General features: G+C 40.5%; 1 protein-coding gene across 2 annotated transcripts in view; it reads left to right on the plus strand.

Annotated features, from left to right (window-relative positions):
* The first annotated feature begins 1,168 nt into the window (after positions 1-1,168).
* Positions 1,169-23,659, plus strand: part of pou2f2b (POU class 2 homeobox 2b) — a 50,565-nt gene continuing 28,074 nt past the window's right edge. The window contains exon 1 of one of the 2 annotated variants that reach the window (XM_058054151.2): positions 1,169-2,211. In XM_058054151.2, coding sequence (XP_057910134.2) covers positions 2,112-2,211 — 100 coding nt within the window. In that variant the 5' untranslated portion in view covers positions 1,169-2,111. The remainder of the gene's footprint in view (positions 2,212-23,659) is intronic. The other variant, XM_058054149.2, reaches the window with a different exon arrangement.

The raw sequence follows: 23,659 nt of genomic DNA on the forward strand, positions 1-23,659 counted from the left end.
TTGGGAAAATGCAGTTAATTCTGAAATGTGAGCAACGTCACCCTCACAGTCTAGAAACAGGGTTCAAATCTCATGCATGTTCATAATAATTGCAGGGTTAAGAAATAATTCTGGCTGGATATTTGACCACAATTATCTTCAGAATTGGTAGTGTTCATTTAAATTAATTGGTTTACTGGCAGGGGCCCAGGTTTTAAGCATGGCAAGATTAATTCCAGAAGATTAATTCTAGCCAGCTTTATCCATTTCAAAATGGGTTTTGATTTATAACGGTACATCATAATCATGGTTCGGCACCTACCTCAGTTTTAGGGTCATGTGCAATGATTTTGACAAGTGCAACAGTAACAGTGTGAATTATATTTTTATTATTATTATTATTTTACATTAATTAAATGTCTAAAATGCGGTGTGAACAGCTTTTAGCTCCGTTTCTCATCTCTACTGAAAATTGCCGGCAAACTACTTTCATCTTAGCCACTTGTGAGTTCATTTATGTATTTCAACAGGAAGGTTTCTTCTTACCACTATCGCTAGCCATGACTCCTGCTGGGCTTCACTGTATTATTATATTATATATTGTTATTATTATTACATGTATCCAGAGTAGGCATGTGCCAACATCACAAGGCAGTTACACTTCCTGTCCCGATTAACTAGCAATCCTCCATCCTGTACTGAAACATCACCTTACATGTACGGCCACAATGGTCTCTCTTTGCGGTCACAGTGCTAAAAAAAAACAAAAACAAAAACTACAAAATGCATCCTATTGCAGTAATTAGCAGCACCCTTGCCCTCTCTTGTGGCTTATTAAAAGCAGGGTCAGATGTGATAACTTCATTGTGCACATGCTGCTGTAACTGCTGGGATCTTAGCATAAAGCATCTCCATGTATCCCTCCTTCTTCGTCTTCTTCTTCCAAAGCATTAACGCGCCGATCACTGCTGGCATCATTATAGGCAGCATTATTAAGAGGATGGTGTGTGTGTGTGTGGATGGTAGGAAGGCAAACGGGGGACGAAATCCAAAAATCAATACAGGATACCTTTTGCAGCGGTAGTGAAAACGAGGGAGATGAGGATGTGTGTATGTGCGTGTAGGGAAGGGAGGGAGGGAGGGAGGAAGAGGAGGTAGATGGTGGGTTGGGGGAGGGATGGAGGGGGTGATGTGTGAGTAGTAGCAGCTCCTTGCTCGCCTCAATGTTGCAGCCAGCCTGGTGTGGCAGATCGCTACAATCCTGGAGGGAGCCGGGTCGAGTGAGCTGCTGGGCTTCCCAATATATATACATATATATATACATAAAAAGAATATAGCAAGAAAGACACACAGACGGATGGACGGACATATTATAGGCAAGTGTTGCGATTAACATTTTTTTCTGTGCTTCTCTCGTCGTATTTATTTATCGATTGATTTTAATTAGTGTGTCACAAGCGGGAGGGAGGAGCGTCAGGATCAAGTGTGTGTGCGCGCGCGTGTGTGTAGTGTAGTGCAGTGGAAGTGTATTGATTTGTTTGTTTGTTATCGCCTTTTAACTATTAAAGCTTTTAAAAAAAACTGCGCTCGTGAGCTAGCAAACAAATGAATGTGTTAGCATATAGCAGCTAAATAATATGCTAAATAATACCAAATACTCAAAAATAGCTTCAAACCAAATATAACCACACAGAATAAGACTTTTATATGTCAAAAAAGTCGACATTTTGTGATCGTTGTGCTTTATTGACGCTAATAACCAAAGCTAAAGGACAGCAAGCTAGCGACTGTTTTTCATGCCTTTAGTATTAGCATCATTTTTAAACAACGGGGACATCATTTAAGTCCAAAAAGACGTTTTAACTTTCCCTCTGACTTACTCGTCCATCCGTCTGTGTGCCTCCATTAAAGAATTAAATAGATTCTATGCACATTTACGCCACACTGATGCCGGGTTAAGTCAATAAACAAAGTGCGCTGCCGGGCTGCTTTCATGTGTACGCACCAAGCCGCCTTCACAAAGCCGAAGACACCCACGAAGACTCCCAGGAGGACACATCTCGTCGTCCCATCGTCTCCTCATAATCACCATAATTATTATTTGCACCCAAACAAGAAGAAGAAGGAAGATCATGTTTGTCCCCTTGCCGGTGCCGTTCGTGTTTCAGAGAGCTGCCCCTGACCTCAGCGCCTGGCGTCTCAAGTCCCCCCTGGCTCTTCGCTCTAACTCCGGTAAGACGCTTCTTCTTCTTCCCCCCTTTGCCGTTTAAGACACCTCCAACAGCCCTCTGCTGGCTCCGAGAAGCGGTCCTTCCCCTCTCCTCCGCTGCCCGCGCCTGAGACAGAGCCCCCGTCTCTCCCCGACTAGACTCTCCGGCAAAGGCAGGGAATATTCATGCCAACTTATCGATCCTGGCGGGGATCGATTCTTGGGGCCGCTGAAGGAAGCAAGCGAGAGGGGTGGGAGGTGGAAAAAGGGAGACGCGCACACGGAGAACAGTACAATGTTCTGTCTCTTCTTATTTTTGTTTGCTTTATTTCTAACCGGGTTGTGATTTGTTGCAGTTTGTGTGCAAGGAAGCAGCTCTTCCGGTGATGCGGGGAAGGTGGTGTTTCATTCATATGAGGTGGAATAACAAGAAACATGGTGGGAGAGAAACAACCTCCATCACCCGGCATCATAGGTGTAACTGGTGTGCATCCTTTACCGCAGCTACATCCATGTGGCCATGAGGACGGAGCTCTTAAAGGGGCCCAGGCAGGCGCCACCGAACCTGCCTGGTTGCACGGCTCACCTCTCATTTCCAAATCACTTCAAGCATATTTGATTCCTGCACATCCTCAGTCAGCGGGTGCACGGCGTGTGACAGTGATGAGATAGGTGGAAGAGGATAGGGTTGGGGGGGCCGTATCTCTAAACGCACAGAAGAGAGAGGACAAGAGGGTTGGGGGATGGAGTCATGCAGGGATGAGGCAAAGAACCAGGCAGCAGGATCAGGAGGAGGAGTTTTGGTGCTGAAAAATTGCGAATGTCAGAAGGAGATAAAAAAAAATGTGGGAAGCGAGAGAGGGTGAAAGTAAGACCAGATGACAAGGTGAAAAACGAGGAGGGGGATGGAAAACCCAGTTTGAGCGTCTCGAGGTGAGAGGAAAAAAACGGCGGATGAGCCCATTATGTTGCCCCAAGTCTGGGTTGACATCTGAATAGCTGAATGTGTAAGTTGACGATATAACAGTGATTCGCTACGCTGATATCGTGTCGTTGTGAGTCTTTTTCTACAAAGTCTTGTTGTTGTTTTTTTTTTAGTTCAGCATCAACGCACTTGACAAGTTGAACAGTTTCACATACAAACTAATGATCAGCGTAGTCATCGATTATTTAATCAACTGATATTTAAACACTTTTAATACTTAAAAGCTGCAATAAAGCGACGGCAAGGCACGGACAAGGGAAGGACGTAGCCACACAGAATTAGTTGAATTAAATGGTGTTTCGCACTCCCTTTATCAAAGTGCTGACACTTACAACATTTGTTAGCTCCATTGTTGGTTATCTTCCAGCCGATCAATAACAAAAGCAGGCGTAACTGTGTCATAGATAGTCATAGATACACTCGATGACGGAACAGGGGGACTTGAGTTTGGGCACTCAAGTCTTCGAAAAATGAAGTGGGAAACGGACTATTTTGTGTGTCAGTCTCATTTGAGTTTGCCAAATGAATGAACCCGGTATTATGTCTGTTGTCCAAGATGGCTGAATAATCAAGCAATGCCTGGAGTAGTCCGTACACATCTTTATTAGATTCAACATACCTATGGATAAAATATATGATTATTACACACAATGTTGTATGATAACCAAGATAGTGTACAAGAACCGAGGTCAGATTTGGGCAAAAACCTACAAACCTAAAAAAAAACCCTAAAAAACGGAAACCTACAAATCCAGGGGTGATGCACTATCCACTGAAAACAGTCAGTCGGACAAAGCCCAGCATTGACCTGTAAAAATAATAGCTTAATACGCATGCCACGCCAGTAGTTGGCAATGTCAAGCAGTATACTTGACAGTATAATCTTATACTATTGGGTATAGGCTCGGCCTGTTCAACTGACAGTGATCCACAAATACAGCCCATCAGTCATTTAGAAGATTTTTAAGTAACGGTTTTGCAGTTCTTTAAAGGCAGCAGAATACTCAGTCAGTTTCTTTAACTCTACTGTCATATAGAGGATATTTGAGGTCCTTAAAAAAACACAGAGCATTGATAAATTTATTAAAATTTACAAGAAAAACTTTAGTTTAGATTTGAACTGGATACACTAGATCAGGGGTCTCAAACTCAATTTACCTGGGGGCCACTGGAGCTTGGGTCTGGGCAAGGCTGGGCCGCATCAGGTTTTCCAACCCCCCCCCCCCAAAAAAACGCATTTATTAAAAACAAAAAAATATACAAACTTTTTCAGTGCTTTGGTTCCGATTTTCTACAATAAAAGCTCTGATAAAACATTCCACTGTTCTCAAATATCTTAATTTTAATTTTTCTGCACAAAATAAGATGAAAAATAAATAAACAAATCAAGAATAAAGAAAATCAATCAATCAGTAATCAATAAATATAATAATAATAATAAAACGGCAAATAATAAAAACTTAAGAAACCACATATAGTTGGTGGGTAGACAAATTATTTTTTTCAGATTAAAATTAACAAAGCATTATTAGAGCCCTGTAGACATGACAAAACACGACTATAGTCACATTTATACTTTTTTTTATTTACAACATATTGCGCAACTGCAGGGTCTTGAGACACATGCTAACTCGCAAACCAGAGAGCTAGCGACCTAAACGGTAGCCTTCAAGTTATTTCCTCTAAACTTAAATAGCCAAAAACTTACCACTTCCACACGGATAGGGAGGATAACTATTAACAGTTATTTAACCTTTAACATGATCATTAATCAAACGTAATAATTTTTTTTTAAAACGCAGAGCATTATAGTCCTTCAGAAAAACATAAATTTACAGGCAAAACTTTAGTTTAGATTTGAACTTTATTTAAAAGCGTTCTCCTTTTTCCTCGTCCATTGTGGGGCTCTTGACTTGAGCTCTCACTCTTGTTTCTTTCGGTGCCGGGATCATAGGTCACACAGAGAGCGCTTGACTCAGCCCCACCTGCCACCCCATCCCCACCACCCGCCCCCTGGTGTTTTTGCCCTCTTTCATGTTAGAACAGGCCTGAAGCACTCAGCCTCGGTCAGCATCTCACCCGCGCTATCATGAAAGAGATGGACCATCATATGACATAAAATCACGCATGTTAGGCTGTTTTCCACATGGATGCATCCAGGTTTTGTTCTATTTTTAATGGTATTGTGTCTAGTTGCCATTACGTGTGTTTGTGTGTGTGTGTGTCTGTGTGTGTGTAGTCAAGTGATTTGGTGGAGCCATCAGCATTAACTGCTATATGAAAGTTTAATAGGACACGTTGGAGAAACAGCAGGTTTCCCAGCCCGGTGCGGAACTTGATATGATATGATTGGACACACATACACACCTTAGATCAGTTCATTTCAGCTATGCACCTTTGGTCACACATCATTAGCCGCCATCTTACACATCACCTTCCCATGCTGTACACCAACATGATAGACAGAGGATCAATTAGCCATTAAGTCCAAATCACACGTGGAGTTCTCCATCTTCATGGAATATGACCATGTATACCGGATTCAACTTATGTGTGTGTGTGTGTAGCGATGGCACACCGTGCGTGCAGGCATAGATCGGCCTGTTGCGAGGGGAGCGTGCAAGTCGCAGTGTTAACATGATTGCAAATGACAAAATGTCAACCTGGGTTTGTTAGCGACATAATGGGGAATCAATAGACGTGAGAAAGATGTCAATACTACATGCTTTATTGCATTAAGCTACCTCTCTCCTTCTCCATAGGCCTCTCTCTCACTGTCACAATATCATTCTCTCCCCTCTCATGGTGCTCGTATAGAATTAGATTGAACAATATGACCACATGAGTCCGAACGCAGGAGACTGATGGCGGAATGCTTCAGTGGCTAATGAGCTGCTTGGTTCTGCTCTTTGCGTACATTAGGATGGTATGGATGCTTCGTCCTGCACCGTTTGACAGTGTGGTTTAGACTGATTGATGATGTAGAGGTCTACTTGAAGTTTGCTTTGTTGGTATTATGATTCTAACCCATTATTGGTCCACAAAGTATATGATGTACAAGGAACCCTACATCAGTCCTGCTTATGTCGACAACCTGTTTATGTTGACCAATTCAAGTCCCGATCCACCAAAGTGGCTTACACAGACATACCTAAAGCGATCATCCATCCATCCATCCATCCATCCATCCATTTTCTAGGGTCTTAGGTATGCTGGAGCCTAACCCAGCTGTCTTTGGGCAAAAAGCGGGGTGCACCCTGGACTGGTCTCCGAAAGCGATCCTTTCTATGAAAAATCGTTCAGTTTCTATCTACATGTGTTTTAGTATTGTCACCTCAGTTCAGTGCAAAGTAGGCTTCCAAATAAAAGCATGGCAGTATTAACCTGGATTATGTGGCAGCAACCAACTAAATGCAATGCTTGAAAGCTTTATTGTAATTGTAGTCGAGAAGCACAACAAATTACCTTCAGTTCTGTTAGTTACGATGTCAACAAACGAAATCAGACATTCTTCTTATGTCACTGATGACACAAGTAAATGTGAAAACAATGGCCAGTTTAGATTACGGTTATGTTGACATCAGTCAGCTAGTCCAACGGGCGTTTTGCAAAAATATACAATGGCACCTCTAAGCTTGAACATATATCTGTTTTTGTTCTTTTGTTCAGATCTTTGAAAACATCAGAAAGTCTCAGAACACTTTCTAAGGTTTTACGGTTACCTGTCTTTAAGTATTCCAGTAGTCATATCTGATTTTTTTTGGCCATAGTAGTCGAATGTTTTTAAGAGTAGACCAGGGGTCGGGAACCTTTTTGGCGAAGAGAGCCATGAAGGCCAGATATTTTAAAATGTGTATCTGTGAGAGCCATATACATTTTTTTTAAACATTGAATGCAATAAAATGTGTGCATTTTTATGTAAGACCAACAGTTTTAGATATAATGGGCTCTAATTACGTAGACCAGGCACACTACCCCACGCCAATGGGGTGTGGCCAGCACACTTTTGTGAGCAGCGCAGTGTCTAATAATAAATCAAATACTTGTTGCCATTAATACAACTTCTGCTGCTGCATAGTTTTGCACCGTACTCCGTAGACGTATTTCATTCTTTTGGCCATCTTCGTCAGAAGGCTTGGTTCTGCAGCTTTAGCTATTTGACTAAAGGAGGAAAGTTTACATTTACATGTTTTTTTGACATCTCAATGATCGAGGTAGACTACAGCATTACCCAGTAATAATCAAGTTTTGGTGTTTGACCTGGAAAATATCATCAAGAAAGATAGATATGGTTGGCCGTATTGCAGTAGAAAATAGATGGACGAATTAAAATGCATAAGAAAGTTGTTGATTTTGAATATTATTTTTAACAGTCATTTCTGTGATGGTTTACTTTAAAATGTTAGCAAAAATACATTTTTATTGTGGTAAGAAATGCTTGAGAGCCAGATACAGTCATCAAAAGAGCCCTACCTGGCTCCCGAGCCATAGGTTCCCTACCTCTGGAGTAGACCTAGACCCCTCATTTGCAACTTTTTCTACCTCAAAGAAAAAAAGCTAAAACACTTGGATAAACAAATAAACATGGTAGTTAGCAACAGCAGGACATTCATTTGTCGAGACAAACAAATCAAAAACACGGAAAAGTGCACATAAAATAGGAACAACATAGCTTGAAAAATAGCAACTTGCCAAAACTCTCAGTTAGCAGCCTAATTTCTTGCATAATTTTAGACATATTGACATGTAGATTAATCATGATTAAATCATTTCAAAAACCGTGATTAATCTGGAATGAAAGCCGTAGTGTTTATGTTTTAAAAAGACGACATACTGTATGTGTGTTTGGTGTGACTTTCTCTATACTACTAATTACAGATCAGGATTTAGTATTCCTCCAAATACCAATATCACAATCCATATCAACATGGTTTAAAAATTCCCTTTAATCCACTCTGTGCTTACTTTTCAAATGGACACGCACAGGTGCACTACAGCTTGCATGTATGTACGTGTTTGGAAGGGAATGTGCACACTATGATGTGTGTGTGTGTGTGTACTGTAGACTGAGACTAATGTAGTATTAATGCTGATGAGGTCCCTTAGCTCATTAGCAGTAGCGAGCGCTATTGAGTTTCTCCAAGGGAACAGGACACACATCAACCGCTAGCATATTGATGACCATTACCAAACAATGACCTTTACACAAAACACTTACAGCACACATAGAAAGGCATACTGTGGCGTTTCCCCTCTGTGGTTGGATTATTATAACGCACACCAGCAATAATGCTGGTTAAGCCATGTCCAGTGAAATACAGCCCAGCATTAGTCCTAATCAAGAGGCTGGGTGAGCAGGCCACTTAATCAGACCTATCACCTGGAGAGCCATAAATGGACTCTGTATGTGTGTGTGTACGTGTGTGTGTGTGTGTGTGTGTGTGTAAGCAGTTAATCAACACATCAACAGGAATCAACACATTCAAAGCACCTGACTCCATTCTGGGCTATTGATTTATACCGTTTTCTTTCTGTCGTCGTCTCTCGCCTTTGCTTGCATCTAAATGACGTATGGTTTGGAGAGGGAGAAGTGGAGCGTACTTGACCTCTACATGGGGGACATCCTGTTGTACTCTATATATGTGTGTGTGTGTGTGTGTGTGCTTGGTCAGTGGTAGCCTGGCTTGATCAGGGCCTGGAGTGGGCTTCGCCACATGCTACCAATCACAGGTTGCTGTGGGAGAAAACAGATTGTTGATTATTGAACACTTGCTTAGTTGATTTTGGTGCTTATTACCGTCACTGCGGGAGCTTTTTGTTTCTTTGTTAGCATGATTACCACAAAACAATACTTTAGAACAGTGTTTTTCAACCTTTTTTGAGCGACGGCATGTTTTTTTTACGTTGGAAAAATTTTTGTGGCACACCAATAACCAACATTATTTGCTTCTTTCAGCTTTTTCCTGATTACGGATTCGCCACAACAGATCCTTTTGATCCGCATACTAATTTAACCAACATTGTTACAAAATGTCACCACTACCTCTCACGTGCATCACTAAGTCAATAAAAGCACAAATACTGCGGATTTCAGAAAATAACAGATGGAATGATACTGCACTCTACAAGAAGCAATGAAGTCGGTAAAATTAAATAATGAAAAAAAAATCCAAAAATTGTTAACTATAATGATGATTATAATGATGGTCATAATGATAAAGATTATAACAATAATATTACAATGATAATAATAACGGGAAAACAAGACAGTGGCATGAACATGATTATTACTTGCAAAAAGGGGTAGGCATTTATAAGTTTTTGCTTCGGCCTACTCCTTTTGGGCTTGTGATCAGATAGTTGAATACAGATGTAAATAATGGAGAGTTGTATTTTGATTGGTGCGGGAGATGCACTGTGGTGTTTTGTGTATTTGCCCAAATAAATATAATAAAAACATTTTAAAAAATGTCTGTTAGAGGAACGAGGCAATCAGCGATGTGTTGCCACACGGACAAATATTACATTGCTCTGCCAGTCTTTACACCAATGACACGCAACATTGACAAAATATTTGCAGAAAATTATTAATACATGTTAATTAAAAAAGTGATATTGAATAATTCCTCACGGCACACCTGACCATTTCTCACAGCACAGTTGTTTATTTTCTCAATTTATGCCGCAAAATTTGGAGTTCAAACCATAAACAGGCAAGTCAAAATCTTGTGAGTGTTGCTTTTGTTTGTGAGATGTTAACACAGTACACTATCATAGGAAAGGAGTCTGATTCGACAGTCAACCTCACCATCGAATCATGTAAAAATGTCATGAAATCATCATTGTACCATTCTGACTACATGGGGGGTGCCCACGGCTGCTGCTGCTGCTGACATTTATGCAAAGAATGACTTTGTTTTTGTTATAAATTAATATTATTGTTAGCATTTGACATGACAGTGTCAACCAACTTTATTTTGTATCCACAAATGAGCTTCCTGAGAGTTTTGGCAAGTTTTTCAAGCCTGTTTTTCTGATGTGTGCCAATGATAACTGTGTTTTGGTTGCAGATGTGTTTTCTGTGTCATAAATTTATCTTAAGGTACTGTTGTTGTTGAGGTTTTTGGTCTATTTTTTCCCTTGGAAGAAAATCTAATTTTCAACATTTTTCTTTAAATTCTCAGTGATTAATGTTGCATTCAGGCATTTTAGGGATTTTAGGTAGGTTGTCCTTGGTAGGGGTTTTTGCTACATACTGCAACATTTATTGGCATTCCCCAGTCATTGGTTTCTTCATATCAAAAGCTGAAGGTCCAGATCGAGTGAGGGCTCATAAACACGCCACAATCAGTTTTACCGTGCTCGTGTCTTTTTTTTTTTTTTTTTTCGTTGTTGATTGCTGCAGGCTGTCACCTCTGGCACCCCGCTCATGTGCAAGTACATTTAGATAATAAAAAAGCCCAATAAAACGCAGAGGTTTGATTGGGTGTCTCCCCTTAGCACCGACAGAGCGGACGTCTAAATCAAGAGTCCTTCTCCCCCCATTTCATTTAGCTGATAAGATTTATGGTAATGAAGGGCTCCTATTAACCTCTGGGTTTCAACTGCTGTCCTTCACCGCGAGGGTGGATGAGAGTCAATGATCGTAGCGAAGGTAGCCAACACTTCCTTCCTGAGACACACACACACACACACACACACCAAAAGCAGCTCAGCTCTTTTTTAAAAGAGTTGAATACATGTTTAATCTCCCTCCTCTGTGCATTTTCCCCGTTTCTTTATCCCCTCTATCCTTCCTGCTCTTCATCCTCCTTTTTTCGGCAGGAGGGCTCTGTTGTGAAATTAATCTGCTGTACTCGACCACCTTCTCGCCCGCTAATTCTCTTGTGCAATCTTTCTTACGCCCGGGCGTCCTTTTGTCGGCTCGAATAGGGGCCGTTGTTGCATGCTCCGGGATATTTAAAGCGACTTAGTTGGTGAGGACTCACTCGTATAAACTCCTCATGCTTGCTGGATTTGCCAGATTTTTCTGCCTGTTTACGCAAGACAACTGTTTTGCCTGTACATAACTATGGCGTTTTGGACTGGCTCCAAGTCTCTGTTGAGAACCAAAAGTACTGGATTTAGATCCGCTAAGAGATATGAGAGAAGTTAAGGAAAACACTATCATTTTTTATTTTTTATTTGACCAAAATATCTGAAAAGAATTGTTGTCTTATATTCATAACATTACAGTACATACACTTTGAGCGTATTTTTTCCGGTTCCTAATCAATCATCACAAAATCACTGTTTTTGTGATATATCACATGACAAAACTCCACTTTTTATGAACAAAAGTGCTGTCTACTAAGTTGAATAAATGTATTTTATATATTTTTTGGATTTTTGCCATCTGAGATGCAATGAACTTGTCCAAGTTCATAGTTCTCGCGAAGTAGTTCAAAGCTCAGCTCACACAGTATAAATATGAATAGTTTATGTTCATAGTTCAACATTTCAATTTTGAACCAGTTCAAAGTTCAGTTCATTTCAATTTTTTTTTTTTAGGTGAAAAGTGACAATAAAAGACTAACCTTTTTTTTTTTTTAAGAAATCTATGACATCCATCACCACCTAAAACTATTCAGTGTTTACAATTATGTATTGTCCTAGTGGAAGTGGAGAAAAATATTGACATTTGTCTTTATTTATGCTTTTTAGCCTATGCATCTTTATTTCTTCACACTCAACAAATTATAGTGTTGTTGCATGCAATGAAATCAATTAGACTAAGCCCCTTAGGTAATAACTGGACCTAAACAATGACTTAAGAAGTTCACGTTCAAGTTCTTTATATACAAATATGTTGCGTTTAATTCAACGTTCTTAGAAATACTGTATGAACGTCTTCGACGAACGTGTTCTTTTGAAGCACACCACTGCTGACATGTTATGTAAATTTCTCAAAAGGTGTGTCGTCTAGTATTTGTAACTTAGATAACATATTTGTACATCACTGTGAAAAAAACAAGGCATCCATATTTTTGTATGAGCAATAACAAGATAAGATAAGATATGCCCTTATTTGTCCCTCAGTGGGGAAATTTGCATTGCACAGCAGCAAGAGTACAGAATCAGTTAAGCAGTACAAAAAACACAATATAGAAATATAAACAACCCAAGTATTACCAAAATCAACAGTTTTTCCCCAGAGTTATATACAATACAGTATGTAGATAATATGAAACGAGATGAGATATATGACCAGTCTATACACTGAGATCTTGCTAGTGAGTTAATATGAGGCATTATGGAAATACATAACCCTTCCAAAATGACAGGTTGTCTTGTATTTAGGATAGAATTTTTTTAAAATGTAAACCGAAATGTTAAATGTAAAGAGGTGGCGAGCCAGAACCAGCCAGAGCTTTTCTTCCTGCCACTCACACACATTAACGCACACTTAACCTCAAAACAACCAAAATGGAGTTTACTTTTGAAGTGCTCTTATTCCGCTTGAAAGTGAACTCCAACACAGTTGGGTTCAAACCCGACCAAATGATATGTACCAGCAGAGCAACCTCTCCAGAGTCTGTTTTAACTGAGCTAAATGTGAACCATTACCATTTCAGTCATAGTATTGTACTCTTAAAGGGACAGTGTATCAGTGTCTGTTCTTGTGCATGTAAACATTTCACTTTACAGTGCTAATGATGATGTTACTCCATCAAAAACAGCTATATTGACAATCTAAAGGGGCAGTTGTATTGGGGGGGGGGGGGTGTTGTTGGTGGCAGTGGGCGTACCCCTGTCCTGCTTCTGTACAAGGGCTGCACTCCTCTATCCCTTTGTCTGCTTGTAAAGGGGACAAGGGAGGAGGCACAGAGCCGGGGGCCGCTGAAGGAATGACTAAGTGACCTCTCCTTTGACGCGCCCATGTTCTATCTATTTGGGGTTTTGTACGTCCCCCCCCCTTTCCTCCCTTTATATTTTGTTCCCCCTTTTTTCAGCCTGGTTAAGTCTCCATGCCTGTTGGCCTCACATGTCCTGTCTCTCCTTCCATCGTCCTTCTTTCCTCTCTCTCTTTCTCCTTGCATCCTCGACAGTAGCGGCCCGGTTGCCAAAGTGTCTGTAAGACGCATTAAGGCCCATAAAAGCCTAGTTTGTGGTGGCACCAGTCAGAGGTAGTGTACAAAAGTGACTTTAAATGAGCCTGTGATTACCTTGGAACATGGAGAGACACTGAAGTGGCCAAGAGAGTGTGAGACAAGGCCGCCGCTGCCCGCCGCTCTGACTCCAGTCTCTTAAAAGAAAATTGAACAGAAAACTAATATTTGTTTGTCTTGTCTTAAGAGCTAAAAAGCCCACCTGATTGAGGTGGGTGGAGGAGTGGACACAACCCAGGACTCAAGCCAAAATTTCCTGCCCCTCCCCTCTCTGTCACTCCTCCTCCTCCTAATTGGCCACATGCTGCCTTGAGTGACAAGTGTAATCATCAGTCAAATTACGATGGGGGAGGCCAGCGAGAAGGGAAGTACTTTGATCAAAGATAAAGATGAAGGGGGGAACAGACAGAGCTACACGGAAAACCTGCTGTCCACACACCTGCTGCTCCATAGACGAGAGTGTATTCTAATGTAAATAGCATTGAACTTAGCCTCGAGTCGCATCTCAGCACAAACACCGCAGCAACAATAACGTCACAGTCCCGGCGCTATATTTGGCTACACTTTTGTTCTAGCTTTTATAACGGACGCTACAGTCAGCCCCTGCTAACGAGGTTTACAGTAATTAGGAGTGCTGATGAAGCGCTTTGATTCCCCGACTGTGGCGGCCCGCTCATTAGCGGCGGAGCTAGCTGCAGCCCCAGTCACATCCTATTAGGCGGCTCAGTGTACACTCTGAATCAGGAGAGGGAGATTAAGTGCAGATGAAAAACGGCCTGCACACACACACAGATGTACATGTGCACACACATGCACACCATTCTAAATTGGAACCCACAAAATCCACATAATGAAGTTTGGAGAAGAAAATTCCCCCTGTAACTCCAGACTGCAAAATATACTAATTAGAGTGTGTTGCATGGAGCAGCAAGCAAGTTTCTCTGAAGAAAAGTAGTTATTTAAAACTTTGTTGTTTTTGCATAATACTAAGTATTAAGTAATATGTCATCACACTGAAGATAACATTATGCACACATGTAATAATCCAATACAGGAGCTCCATCATACAGCATCAGCAACATCATTCTCGATATGTTTATTAATGTGGTTGTAGTATATTGGATATCAAGTGAATTTATCAGTTCCAGAATGAAAATGGCATCATCAAGCCTTTTTACAGTTGTCCCTCGCTCCATTGCGCCCACACTATTTCACCGTTTTTAAAAAATGTATTAATAAACGACAGCTGTTTTGTGGTTGAATATTTGTATTTAAGCAAATTATACGTATTCATGGCCAAAATTAAGCATTTTCTAGTATAAAATGAAATAAAATACAAATAATAAGGCGTTCAAAAGTCGTGATATGAAGTGTAATACAGTGTCTGTGATTGAGGAAGTGAGCTAAAGTTGTCTGTTAGCTGAGTCAGCAGGTTAGCCGTTTAGAGAGTGGCCGACAGCAGCTCCTGTGTGAACGTTCGCTACATGCGTTCACTACGCTACCTTGTGAGTCTATCTTATCTTATTTAGTATGTCTAAGATGGCTTATTTTCTGTTATTATGTCTATTATAATGTAAAACTAGCGTAAAGGTGACTATAGGGGTGTTATTTAATGTCTCGAGGGCCATAATAATTCTAAACACGATAAACGATGGACAGTATACAGTATACAGTATACTAAACATTTAAACATTCTTAAGTGTCATAAAAGTATAAAAAATAGTTGACTACAGTACAATAAAACAAAATTAAAGTAAAAGCACTCACTCAGATGTTAGCGGTAGGTGTTCACATTACCATATAATATGGTAACCATTCATTTGTGTTTGTAATTGCCAAAAGAAACTACTACTACTGTCCCTTTTGACTTTTTTATGGTTACCGTCATGCTTCTCATCCTTGACATTGTCATCACTAGTACTCTTAAGTGGTAGAAACACCCATTAAAATCCCGACACATTATCAAAAGCCAAAGAAAAAGCAAAAAGCGCTAGCAAAGCTTGATATTTTAGCACAATTTTTTTCAAAAACTGTAATTTGCACTCCCAATTTGTGGCACTTTTGAAGATTTCGCCGTGTTGTGTTAGAATGAGCTCTCAGCATGATGCAGTGCAGTTGTACGACCACAGTAACAAGCTAGTACATAATGTTAAATTTATTATTCTCTGATGGCAAGATAGATACTGTAGATCAGGGGTCTCAAACTCAATTTATCTGGGGGCCACTGGAGCTAGGGTCTGGGCAAGGCTGGGCAGCATCAGGTTTTCCAAAAAAAAACAACACATTTATTAAAAACAGAAACTTTTTCAGTGCTTTGGTTTCTACAATAAAAGCTCTGATAAAACATTCCACTGTTCTCAAATATCTTAATTTTTATTTTTCTACACAAAATAAGATGAAAAATAAATAAACAAATCAAGAATAAAGAAAATCAATCAATCAGTAATAAATAAATATAATAAAACGGCAAATAATAAAAACTTAAGAAACCACATATAGTTGGTGGGTAGACAAATTATTTTTTTCAGATTAAAATGAACAAAGCATTATTAGAGCCCTGTAGACATGACAAAACACGACTATAGTCACATTTATACTCTTTTTATTTACAACATATTGCGCAACTGCAGGGTCTTGAGACACATGCTAACTCGCAAACTAGAGAGCTAGCGACCTAAACGGTAGTCTTCAAGTTATTTCCGTTAAACTTAAATAGCCAAAAACTTACCACTTCCACACGGATAGGGAGGATAACTATTAACAGTTATTTAACCTTTAACATGAACATTAATCAAACGTAATAATTTTTTCTGGGTACATGATACCATACAGCATCCATATCAAACTTGCGCGGGCCGCATTAACATTAAACTTTCATGTCAAGGCAGGGGCCTCAAACTAGTGTCCTGCGGGCCACATTTGGCCCGCGGGCCGCATGTTTGAGACCTCTGCTGTAGATAATTATTATCTTTGTAAAAAGCACATTCTATGATATAATTACGTTCTTTCTTGGCTGTGGAACACTTCTCTAGTCCTTCTGTAATTTGTTTTCTTTATCTCTGTCCATCCATTTGTCTGTTCGTCTCTCTTGCTCTCTCTCTCTCTCTCTAGTTGTCTGTTGCGTGATGGAGTGATTATTGAGGACGTGGCTCCTGTGTTTAACGCCGCTTGATGAAGTCTGCCTTTGTCTGCCTGCGCTAACCTGTCGCAACCAGGACACCGCTTATAGCAAAATCAATACGCAAGAGTCGAAAGAGCCAGGAGGAGAGGCCCGGGATGAGGGACGAGTAAGAAGGGGCTGTGACGGTAGATAAGTAAGGAAGCAGGAAAGAAGGGAGTGACACGGAAGGGAATGTGAACACTTGACCCGCGCTGCGGCTCAAACGGACATCTTTCCATTATTGCTCCTTCTGTTACGCTAAATCAGCATTTATATGTATGTTTACCTTGGCCGAGTTGGGGGGGGGGTTGGGGTTCTATCACTAGTGTGTCATTGTTTAAGCCAATACAGGCAGGATAGCTTCTATATCTGTCCTTACAAGGAGCATCCATGGCCTCCTCCTCTTGGGAGTATACGACAGAGGGACAAGGGGAAGGAGATGTGGCGGTGGGTGGGGGGGGGTGGTTGTGTGAGAGAGGCACAGCTGGGAAATGAGAAATGCAAACCCCCCTTCCATCCCATCCATCCATCCCTCTATCCATCCCTGTACCGCCACCTTACACACACACACACACACACACACATCCATAGCATCCCCATCTCTTTATCCTCCCCTCAGGAAAGAAGGGGTGGAGGAAGAGACGGAGAAGGGGACAGATAGGCGCATTAAAATTCATGGCCCCCCTCTTTTTTTTATTTTTCCCTGCTGAAAATCAATAGTGTTTACTATGAATGAGTGGAACAGTGGACAACAGTGGTGCCAGGGGGACAGAGAGACAGACGGAGAAGAAGAAGAAGAGGAGGAGGGCTACAGAGGAGGATGGCTGACTTTATTGCAATAGGCAGAAGCACCAGAGGCCAAGGTTAAAGACCAGCTGGGGCAGTGAGACAGAACAAGAGACACACTAAGTAAATTCAGCTGTCTTGTAAAACAGACATAGTGCGCTGTAAATGCATATCATACTATTGGCTATCATAATAATGTAATATGAATCATGGCGTCCCCACCACCACCACCCTTCCTTGTAATTACCTGTGCCGTTAATATCTTAACTTTCCATACAGCCGAGCTCACCATTACCCTTCACAAGTCATGTTGATTGGGCTGCACTTGCACACAAACACTACACACCAGTGCACACAGAGCTATTCGCTAACCCTGATGTGCTTTTCCTCCAGAGGGTGAGGATATGGCTTACTGCTCATCGTTTTGTCCAAATTTAAACAACAACCACAGGAAATAACAAGAACATAACTGTTTTATACCAGGATCCAAAAGCATGGTGTGGAAAAAGTCTATTCCCATTCCTTAATTCTTATTTCTTTGCATGTTTTTTCACATTTAAATATGCTCTTCAAATGTAAATATTAGTCATGATAACACAACACATTGGAGGGTTTTCTACCAGGAAATGCCTTTTCAGGTCATGCCACAGCATCTCAATAGGACTCAGGTTAGGACTTGGACTAGGCCATTCCAAAGTCTTTTCTTCAGCCAATCAGAGGTGGACTTGGTGTGTTGTGGATCATTGTTCTGCTGTAGAAACCAAGTTGGTTTGAGGTCACAAACAGATCCTTCAGGATTTTTTGGTAGACTGCAGAATTCATGGTTCAATTCGTCACAGTAAAACAGCTCCATCACACTACCACCACCATATTTTAATGTTGGTATGATGTTCTTTTTCTAAAATGGTGTGTTCTTTTTACACCATGGATGGGTGATGGGTAACGGGACACACGCCTTCCGAGTATTTTCCCAAAGGTTTTGGGGATCATCAAGATGTTTAGTGGTAAATTTGAGATGATCCTTAATGTTATATTTGTTCAACAGTGGTTTTTGTCTTGGAATTCTGCCATGCAGGCCGTTTTTAGCCAGTGTCTTTCTTATTGCGGCATCACAAACTGAGGGGAGGCATGTTGTTGTGGGGTCTTTTGGGACCTCTTGGATGAATGGTTGGGTAATTTCGGTTGACAGTTTCATCTTTTTTATGATTTAAAAAATATTTTAATTGTCAAAGTGTATCATGAAACATTCATTCACCAATTTTCTCACTATGTAGAGCAGGGGTCTCAAACTCAATTTACCTGGGAGCCACTGGAGCTAGGGTCTGGGCAAGGCTGGGCCGCATCAGGTTTTCCAAAAAAAAAAACGCATTTATTAAAAACAAAAAAATATACAAACTTTTTCAGTGCTTTGGTTCCGATTTTCTACAATAAAAGCTCTGATAAAACATTCCACTGTTCTCAAATATTTTAATTTTTATTTTTCTGCACAAAATAAAATGAAAAATAAATAAACAAATCAAGAATAAAGAAAATCAATCAATCTGTAATAAATAAATATAATAATGATAATAATAATAAAACGCCAAATAATAAAAACTTAAGAAACCACATATAGTTGGTGGGTAGACAAATTATTTTTTTCAGATTAAAATTAACAAAGCATTATTAGAGCCCTGTAGACATGACAAAACACGACTATAGTCACATTTATACTTTTTTTATTTACAACATATTGTGCAACTGCAGGGTCTTGAGACACATGCTAACTCGCAAACTAGAGAGCTGGCGTCCCAAGTTATTTCCTTTAAACTTAAATAGCCAAAAACTTACCACTTCCACACGGATAGGGAGGATAACTATTAACAGTTAATTAACCTTTAACATGAACATTAATCAAACGTAATAATTTTTTCTGGGTACATGATACCATACAGCATCCATATCAAACTTGCGCGGGCCGCACTAACATTAAACTTTCATATCAAGGCGGGGGCCTCAAACTAGTGTCCTGCGGGCCACATTTGGCCCGCGGGCCGCGTGTTTGAGACCCCCTGATGTAAAGCAACTCTTCTTCTTTGTGCTTTCATCATTGTGAAGATATCAGGTGTGATAAATGGTAGTCCTTTCTTTTATGTCACCATGCTTACTAATCATAAACAATCCCGACACACATACAAAAAATATTATCACTAAATCCCAACATTTTGCAAATCTTTCCTTGCAGCTTGTATCCTGTCAAACTCGCTTTGCAGAGTCTAATGTATGTAACATCTTCATGTGGCCCTTGTCCTTGTCCATCGGCTTGCATGTGGACGCCGTATGTACGCAAGTGATAGGGCCGCGCACTGGGGTGATATATATTCAGGTAACTCATGCATTATGGAGCGTGCAGGTGAGAGCGTCTAAATGTGAACTGCTGCTATGTGGAGAGTTCAGGGCCAATCTTACCGCAGCCTTTTGTATTAGCATAGCATCTCCATTTCAAATCGGACACCATGTTTTATTCAGCGGAGGGATATTGATCACATATTATGCATACATACAAATCTATATTGCATCACCTCCCCCTGACCAGACCTTTGATATGTTAATGAGGCTGAATGCTTAGTCTCTGCATGCAAAATGTCCACTTCTGGATTTCAAAACAAACCCATAAATGAATCTTACCAATCACAATTTGGTTAGCGTGCAGACCTTACAGCTAAGAGACCTGGGTTCAATACCACCCTCGGCCATATCTGTGTGGAGTTTGCATGTTCCACCCCGTGCATGCGTGGGTTTTCTCCCGGGGACTCCGGTTTCCTCCCACATTCCAAAAACATGCTAGGTTAATTGGCGACTCCAAATTGTCTATAGGTACGTGATGAGAAGTGTCATGTCGCTTTAGATAAAAGGTAGAGGAGTTTGTTATTTTTTAGTGGCTCTCTTCTTTTTAGAATTGCGTGATAATTAAGAATGTTTGAGAAAATATTTTGTCCTTACATGTTAGCATTAACAGTGGCTAACTTTTTACACTTGTGTAAGAGTTAAGACTTTTTAAACATTTTCAGCACAGGTTAAAAAAATAATTTAATTTTTAATTTTCATTTGACTAAGTTTGTCAAATGATTAAACAATTTTATCAGATTTATCTCAGTTTTGATATTAATTAATCATGATTAATCACATGGGTTTTCTCCAGGTACTCCGGTTTCCTCCCACATTCCAAAAACATGCTAGGTTAATTGGCGACTCCAAATTGTCCATAGGTATGAATGTGAGTGTGAATGGTTGTTTGTCTAAATGTGCCCTGTGATTGGCTGGCGACCAGTCCAGGGTGTACCCCGCCTCTCGCCCGAAGACAATGAATGAGTATCACAATTTTAGTACTGTTCTCTCTTCTTTTCCGTAAGAAAACGGTAACCTGGAACATGTTAAACACAGAAAGTCAACAAATGATCTGTAATTGCTTCGACATGGAGAAGAAGTATGGTTACATAACTCTGCTTCTTATACTGCTTTTCTCACAAGTTGAATTGTGCAAGTGTGAACGCGATGTACTTCAATGCACCATTTGTTAATCACGTTCAAAATAAACCAGTACCACATTAGAGGCATACCGGATGGCACCATAACAGCGCAACTGTGGATCAAATGGGAATAATGGGCATGCAGACTGATTCATTACTCCTGAGTATTATACTTCTGTATAAAATAAAAAAAAAATGAAAACGTAAAGAGATATACTATGGAATTATTCACCTCGGTTTTCACTGCCAAATCCCACAGAAAAAAATGTAGGCTTTTAAAAACACCCCTATTCATGTCGACTTGGCCCGTATTCTTTTGCGGTTTTACTTGTGTCAATTGAGCTGAGTATGGATGGTTATCTGGTCGGGTCACAAGCACAGCCAATTGGCCGCCTTTCACATTGGCATCGGCGTCACCTTGTCTTCAGTAATGTTGTTGAGGTCATTCCACATTCAAACACCAACATTGAACGCCTACTTCACGCAAATCCACTTTTCAGGCATCTTGGTCAGAGATGACCTCTTCTACCTACGCGTATTATGAACCAATACATCACTTTAAGAGCTTTTTTTTTTTTTTTGTCCATCAACATGTTTCCATCAATATTTCTCCATGTGTTAACTCTCAGACCCGAGGCCATCTTGTGCCTATCGCTCTTATTCTTTATTTTTGTTGTTGATGTTGGTAACCCTCGCCACCGTGCTAAATCTCCTCGCTCAAAACGACTTGAGTGCTTGAGAGGTCAGGGTGTACAGTGGGGGGGGAGGAGTACGATGTAGGTTTGAGCCATGATGTATGGAGCGTGCTTTTTCACTAAGGAAGAAGGTAACCGTTGTTCTTGTTTTGGGTACCAAGGATTTGATCAGTGTTTCATTAACCGTCCTAACCACTTGATTTTATTTTTTTTTCTTTTTTCTTTCAAGTGCCTTGTCCATTTATCTTGAGCTGTTCCCTTACCAACCGTTTCCAAGGTGCCCCATTCCCGAGGGACTGAAGTGTCCAGTGATGTGGTGCATGCATAACTCTACACCTGTAATTCATTTCTTGCCTTTTTGTGGTCATGGTTTATTTCTTTTAAACATGCTTAACAAGTTACAGTAAGAAACATCACATGCACAGTTCAACATGTCCGAAAAGGAGGTGGTAGAAATAGAGCTTATTTAATCCTTTCCTTTCTCCTTGTCTCGGTAATTAGTAAGAATTTTTCACATCCTCTGTTTAACATTTGTTATGATTTTCGCAGAAAAAAAGAACACACAATGTGTGAGAATAGATAACTAGCTTACACAGTTTGTTTGTTTCTTTTGGCTTTTTCCTGATTAAGGAGTTCTGTGATTGGCTGGCAACCAGTCCAGGGTGTACCCTGCCTCTCGCCCAAAGACAGCTGGGATAGGCTCCAGCACACCCGCGACCCTCGTGAGGAAAAAGCGGAAGAAAATGAATGAATGAAGGAGTCGCCACAGCGGATCTTTTGATCCGCATTGTGATTTTTGGCTGGAGCACTTGATATTCCGGATGTCGTTCCTGACGAATAACCAATGACGCTTACTAGTGGAGATTTGAACCCGGGGAGTTTGCTTCAAAATACAGAACACTAACCACTACAGCACAGTGAAATAGCTTACACAGCGATGAATAAATAAAAATAAAATAAAAAGGGGAATAAATTTTTAGTAAAAACAAATTCAAAAATATACAACAAATTCACGATGGACGAGTGGTTTGTGCGCAGGCCACACAGCTAGGAGACCCGGGTTCGATTTTCTCGAGGTACTCCGGTTTCCTCCCACATTCCAAAAGCATGCTAGGTTAATTGGCGACTCCAAATTGTCCATAGGTATGAATGTGATTGTGAATGGTTGTTTGTCTATATGTGCTCTGTGATTGGCTGGCGACCAGTCCAGGGTGTACCCCGCCTCTCGCCCGAAGACAGCTGGGATAGGCTCCAGCACCCCCGCGACCCTCGTGAGGAAAAAGCGGTAGAAAATGAATGAATGAATGAAAATAAAAACGGGAATAAATTAGAAGCAAAGACAAATTCAAAAATATACAACAAATACCAAATTCACGGTGGGCGAGTGGTTAGTGCACAGGCCACACAGCTAGGAGACCTGGGTTCGATTTTCTCCAGGTACTCCGGTGTCCTCCCACATTCCAAAAACATGCTAGGTTAATTGGCGATTCCAAATTGTCCATAGGTATGAATATGAGTGTGAATGGTTGTTTGTCTATATGTGCCCTGTGATTGGCTGGCGACCAGTTCAGGGTGTGCCCCGCCTCTCGCCCGAAAACAGCTGCGATAGACAGAAATTTAAGGTAAATAATAAAAAAACGGGTAAAAAAAAATGACAGAATCAATGTATAATGCATCAACAAATGCATGGTATAGATTACACAACAAGTTATTAATCAATGACAATGAATATATTGCTTGATATTGTTGAAAATGGCTTTCATTCTTCTATTGTTAAGATGAATAATAGATCATTTATTGTGAGGTTTAATGTTGCTGCTTTATTATTCCTCAGAGGAAGTGAATAGTTTCCAAATCCACATCTTATATTGCGGCGCCTTTGTTGGCGAACATTTATGACTTTATTCCATCAGGCTACCTCAGTCTCCGTTTGTGTGCTGCGCCTTTCACTTTCTTTGTAGTCGAGATGTTGTGATCTTTAAATTTGCTCAGTTCCTTGATGTCTTTGTTCGGCTTCCTCCAGTTCTCCATTTAACTTAATGTAGATTTTGCAGTTGGCGCTCCAAGTGCATTGGATATCCAGCCCCCCCCCCCCTTTTTTTTATTTCCCAGTTTGTCTGATTTGTTTTGGATTTAAATCCTTAGTCACAGAATTGTTGTGTTTTTACGCCGCTTTATCTTCTCCCCG

The sequence above is a fragment of the Doryrhamphus excisus genome, linkage group LG5, assembly GCF_037039965.1.
Source record: "Doryrhamphus excisus strain RoL-2023G ecotype Guam linkage group LG5, RoL_Dexc_Guam_v1.1, whole genome shotgun sequence".
Taxonomy (NCBI): Eukaryota; Metazoa; Chordata; class Actinopteri; order Syngnathiformes; family Syngnathidae; genus Doryrhamphus; species Doryrhamphus excisus.